This window comes from Berghia stephanieae, chromosome 3, assembly GCF_034508935.2.
Source record: "Berghia stephanieae isolate SIO BIC M18660-M18661 chromosome 3, UCSD_Bste_1.3, whole genome shotgun sequence".
Taxonomy (NCBI): domain Eukaryota; kingdom Metazoa; phylum Mollusca; class Gastropoda; order Nudibranchia; family Aeolidiidae; genus Berghia; species Berghia stephanieae.
The window spans coordinates 1,586,675-1,591,674 of record NC_088362.1 but is presented as its reverse complement, the minus strand read 5'-3'; the positions used below and the strand labels follow the sequence as shown (position 1 = coordinate 1,591,674).

At 37.6% G+C, this 5,000-nt stretch overlaps 1 protein-coding gene across 7 annotated transcripts in view; it reads left to right on the top strand.

Annotated features, from left to right (window-relative positions):
• Positions 1–5,000, top strand: part of LOC144967003 (organic cation transporter protein-like) — a 57,348-nt gene that overhangs the window by 37,918 nt on the left and 14,430 nt on the right. For 4 of the 7 annotated variants that reach the window (XM_078903723.1, XM_078903722.1, XM_078903724.1 and 1 more), the window contains exons 2-4: positions 1,600–1,784; positions 2,852–3,067; positions 4,654–4,757. In XM_078903723.1, the coding sequence (XP_078759849.1) occupies positions 1,713–1,784; positions 2,852–3,067; positions 4,654–4,757 (392 nt within the window). In that variant the 5' untranslated portion in view covers positions 1,600–1,712. Of the gene's footprint in view, positions 1–1,599; positions 1,785–2,851; positions 3,068–3,132; positions 3,439–3,510; positions 3,870–4,653; positions 4,758–5,000 lie in introns of those variants that run through there. The other 3 variants (XM_078903727.1, XM_078903726.1, XM_078903728.1) reach the window with 3 other exon arrangements.

Sequence of the window (5,000 nt, the reverse complement as noted above, 5' to 3'; positions counted from 1 at the left end):
CTTGTGATGTGATAACATTCCTTATGAATACAAAACTTTTTCAAAATAAAGAAATTGCAAGTAGAGTGCTAAACATCGAAATGACGCAATTACTATTTAATTTAATTTACTTTTTTTTTCAAAATAATATACGGTAGCTAAGAGGTATAGTCTGTATCTCCTTGTAAAATATTCAAGCGATGTTGAGAGTAGTCAGGGATATTACAATGGGGGGGCAACGATCACAAAACATTGTGCTGTATACAATGGAAAAATTGCTGTGCGAAAAGAACTTTTTTGTAGCATTCGACGCAAAAGTTATTTTGAAAATAAATATATAAGGAGTTTGTTTCTGCCATGTTCTCGTGCTTAGATAATGAAATGCAATCAAAGAACTGACAGTCTAACACCAAGAGAATAACAAAAACAATAGCTTCTCGGGTGCGCTAGAATTGTGGATCTTTGAATAATGATTTCTTGGCAATTCATTTCCCTTAGACGAGTTTAACAATTTGACTTCCGTACTCTGGAAAAACACGTATTTAAAAATGTAGCCATAAAACTGGTCCTTCAAATATCGACTGATCTAACTCCATCAGACTATGGATTTTGAAGGTTACACAAAGTTTTTGTGTTGGCAACATTGATCCGGCGTGTTGAAATGTTATTTTACTCAAACGCATTCCATCAATGGACCCCTGGCATACCTCCATTTTGGAACTCAAAATCGGTGACTGGGGGGGGGGGGGGGGGGAGTGTACATGGGAGGATTCTAAATCAAGATTAATATCGGAGTCCACCCCGGTCTCGTTAACCCTATCCTTACCACCTATTGGAAAATCGTCTCATTTGTTACGATGCAACCGTCGATTTTCTCATCCAGATTTCATTTCTTTTTGTTATAGCTATAAAAACTTGACATTCTGTAATAGAGATAATAGTGTCGAACACTAGCATGTATAGAATGTGCTTGTTGCTTTTCTGTTTGAGTAAGAAATGTCTGTTTTTGTGTTGGACGGATGTGAAATTTTTAGGGAAAATTCTGAAAAAAAAGGCTGGTGAGGAGATGGTTAAACTGTAAACGGACCAAAGCAATCGCTTATTACACGTTGGATAGGGCCCTAGCCTTATGATAAAGGATTTCCAACAGATTTGCTAGACCCAGCTGTACAGCCACTACTCAGTTGACTGGAAAATCAGAAAAAAAATCGACTGCTTCCAATACTTGTCCCTTTGTTTTGCGGGCATCCGTTAAAAGAAAACCAACAATAGCCTTCTACAGTCATGACGTCACTTCCCTCGAAATGACGCATACTAACTTAGTAACTGGCTTTAAACTATCGGAACAATGGCGGACGCCCTTATGAAATATTTCTCCGACAAGCATAAAATGTTAGAGGAGAAAAAAAATTATAAATATGATCATGTTTTGACTTTTATACATTCTGATCACATGACATATGAAAAGTTCTAGCGAGCATGAAAAATAAAAAGTACCAATTTTCTTTGTTTCGAACCACGCTGCTCGCCGTTGCTGGACGACGTGACACCAGACTTTTGAATCCAATTGGCATTGAAATATTTTGTTTAAACTCTTCTCATGTTTTCTATTCATTCCAGGTATATAATTTGACCTAGGCGTGTGGAGAACAACGGAGCAACATGAAGTTCGAAGCCATTGTGAACAGTTTGGGAGATTTTGGACGATTCCAGAAGACAGTGTACTTCATCATATGTCTTGTCGCCGTCCCTCATGCCTTTCAGACCTTGGGTATCATTTTCACCATGGGAAACCGAGACCACAGGTTTGATAACTTTTGTGACATACACAAACACTACTTTCCTCTTTGTGCTTCCTAAGATACGTGGCATAAAATGGTATAAGCGTATATATTATATATTATATATATATAATATATTGAATCGTGTTGGATACAAATATGGTACGAATAGTGCGCGACATGTAGCAATTGGGCGAATTATTATTTTAATATTTACCACGATGTTGTGGCACATAATGTGTACTATCTATCTATCTATCTATAACGAAGGATGACGAAAACATTACACAGCGTTTTCAATGTTTACATTCATTTAATCAAATTAACAGCAGCTCTACATATTGTGTCAGAAGACGTCTCTGAGATTTTTTATGATGCTAATGTTAAGGTGAATTTTCACCAAATTAACCTTTTTAATACGGTCTAAATCTTTTTTTTTCTTAAATTTAATTTTCACTGGAAGACTGTTTCTTCAGCATTAACTTTCTCTTGTAATGATTACTACGTATTGATAATTCAGTTGAGTGTCTTAAATATGAGAAGTGGAAGTTCTGTTTCTGTGCGTAGCCAAATGTGACCTCTCGTCTCAAAACGGTATTAAGTCGATGATTAAGATGCCTAAGATGGAATTTGTAGCCAGAAATATCATGCTTAAGTTGAGTTTATATATGCTTTATAGAAGAAAAGGAGTATCATATTTTACTGTGGTAAATACCAACGTTTCATATTTTTGACCAGTTTAACAATAATTTGACTTTTTAGCATCTTGTCCATTCCGACATAATACCGTTTTGAGACGAAGGGTCACATTTATCTTTAATACTCTGATATGTCGTTGTAAGATGTGACCGGGGTGCCTGAGGTGATAAGGCAATGCACCTGGTCCTGGTTGTTTCGAGCCCTGTTGTTAACATTTTCTTGTTTTTTCCCAGCATAAATTTAGCACCTATTGCTCGTCTTGCAACACTGTAATGTGGCCGATGCCTGAGTTAATTTTCTCAAGATAGAGCTTAAAGACAGATTTCTCCTTTGGATAGAAACAAAGGAAATTGCATGTTTTCATTTTATTCTATATTTATATTTCACAACAGATGCTCAATTCCAGTCCTCGAAACGACACATACTATGTCCAAGAAGGATTGCACAAAGCTACAGTTGATGAATGGATCCCTAAAGAAGAAATGGGTTACTCGTCATGCCGGATATATGTCATGGACCCAACAAGTCACCACGTGACCAATGACACCACGACCTGTTCCAGTTACGTTTACGACAAGAATACCTATCTGGCTACAATCACGTCAGATGTAAGGTCAAGGTCAATAGACATTTATAGTTTTGAATAGGCTGATTGCATCTTTGCGTGTTTGAGACAACTCGTATAAACAATATCAAGTGAAGAACTAGCAAAGTTTTCATTGACATCCCTCTGTTACTTTTAACTTCTAACCAGGAGTTTTATTATTCTAGGATTTTAAGACCTACACTTCTTGATATCTGATCCATTCTTGATGGGTTTGGGGGTTTTTTATGTCCTACTGGGTATGCGATTGAAGTGGGATGTCATCTGCAAAGAAGCAATCTTCAAGTCTCTTCGTCAATCCCCAAACAATTCCTCTTGCATGGCCGTTGGACATTGTCCTCATCACCCAATCAATAACAACAAGAAAGATTATAGGTGAGATTATACATTCCTTTCTGACTCCTGCCTGTACAGGAAACCATTCTCGTTGTTATCCATCATGGCGTACAGAGCACTGGTTGTCTTCGATTAAATTCTTCAGTATGCTGATAATTTTCTTTGGGAATCCATAAGCTGTTAGTATTTTGCAAAGTGATGGATGATGAATACTGTCAAAAGCCTTCTGAAAATCTATATAATTCACAAACAAGGAAGAAAAACACTCTATTGATTCTTCGGCAATTGTTCTCAAGACAATGATCTGGTCAGTGTATGCTCTTCCACTTCTGAAACCTGCCTATTCCTCCCTGAGAGTTTTGTCATTGCCGTTTTTCAGTCGTAAATGGACTCTGCAATATATTTTACAGGGACGGAGAGTAAATTGGTCCCTCTACAATTTCAACATTCCGAAAGGTCACCTTTCTTGGGTATTTTCACAATGACAATCCTTTTCCATGCATAAGTAACTCTCTCTCTCTCTCTCTCTCTCTCTCTCTCTCTCTCTCTCTCTCTCTCTCTCTCTCTCTCTCCCTCGCTCTCTCTCTCTCTCTCTCTCTCTCATCCTCTCTCTTCTCTCTCTCTTCTCTCTCTCTCTCTCTCTCTCTCTCTCTCTCTCTCTCTCTGTGTGTGTATGTATGTATGTATGTGTGTGTGTGTGTGTGTGTGTGTGTCTTTTAGTCATAATACTTATTTGTAATGTCTGTTTAAGTTTAAATTTGAATTTAGTTGTTTTTTTTTTGTGTAGAGTGCCTCAAGACTTTGGTGGAGGGGATTTTATAAATTTTAATATTTACATACCGAAAAAAAAAAAAGAAAAATATATTTTTGTAACCCCAACCCCCTCCCTCCCCCAATCCTGGAGTGAAAGGTACCGAAAGATCAGTTATTAGGACACAGGGCCAACAATCCCCGTTTTTATTTTTTCTGGGCAATCTCTAATCCTAGCAGTGCTGGGAAATTGGGTTTATTTGATTAATGGACAGTGATTTGGTATCGAGTCCTATTCAAATGATAGTAAGCAATCATTGGTGTCCGTCACGTGCCATGGAAACTGAAGTAAAGTCCGATTCCAAGGACTTTGTGCATGTAAAGGACTTTCTACTGTCATTATTTAGTACACACTATCTAAATATTCCATAAAAGAAAGGAAAAGTTGTGGACTCTAAAAACATTCACTTTCTAAATATTTTCCTCATTTTTTTTTCCTCCTAGGAAGACTTGGTTTGTGACCGAAAGAACCTGAAGACGTTCGCCAACATGGCATATATGGCAGGCATGCTAGTGGGCTCTATCGCCATGGGCTCATTTTCTGATAGGTTGGTCATTTAGATGTTGTACGGTAGCACTGGTATTCTAAGTTGTTGTTTTTTTTTAAGTTAGAGAATTTAAAAATTAATAAAGCTAAATCTGAAAGAGAAATGATGTAACAATAGGGAACGAGATTAGCGGAAGAGTAGCGTCCCTTGATTGGACATCACCTTACAGAGAGAACGTCAAAATGGTTTTGGCTTGCGTCTCTCTCGTCCTCGCTTTCGGTGAAGTGTCTCATGCCGCTCTCA